The sequence below is a fragment of the Carlito syrichta genome, unplaced genomic scaffold (genome assembly GCF_000164805.1).
Source record: "Carlito syrichta isolate Samal-C Ts95f unplaced genomic scaffold, Tarsius_syrichta-2.0.1 Scaffold130881, whole genome shotgun sequence".
Taxonomy (NCBI): Eukaryota; Metazoa; Chordata; class Mammalia; order Primates; family Tarsiidae; genus Carlito; species Carlito syrichta.
In genome coordinates this window covers 7,090-7,300 of record NW_007074977.1, presented here as the reverse complement: position 1 = coordinate 7,300, position 211 = coordinate 7,090, and the positions used below count along the sequence as shown (strand labels likewise).

The following is a 211-nucleotide window of genomic DNA, read 5'->3' as shown; positions in this document are numbered from 1 at the left end:
CCGTGGTCCCGCGCCCGCCCGCTCCCGCACCTGGGCACCCGACGGCAGCCACGACCGGGCCGGCGTCGGGCTCGGCGCCCTTCTCCTCCTTGCGCTTCTTCTTCTGCTGCCGCTTCTCCTTTCGCAGCCGCAGCTTCTCCTCGGGGGTCGCTTCCCTGCCAACCGCCTGAGACGAGACACGGGACGACTGCCCCACGGCCCCCGGGGGGGG

General features: G+C 74.4%; 1 protein-coding gene across 1 annotated transcript in view; it reads right to left on the bottom strand.

The window, feature by feature from the left end:
* The window catches only part of EIF2B4 (eukaryotic translation initiation factor 2B subunit delta), a 4,979-nt gene that overhangs the window by 4,339 nt on the left and 429 nt on the right, over positions 1 to 211 (bottom strand). Inside the window, exon 2 of the mRNA XM_021708135.1 lies at positions 50 to 166. Coding sequence (XP_021563810.1) covers positions 50 to 166 — 117 coding nt within the window. The remainder of the gene's footprint in view (positions 1 to 49; positions 167 to 211) is intronic.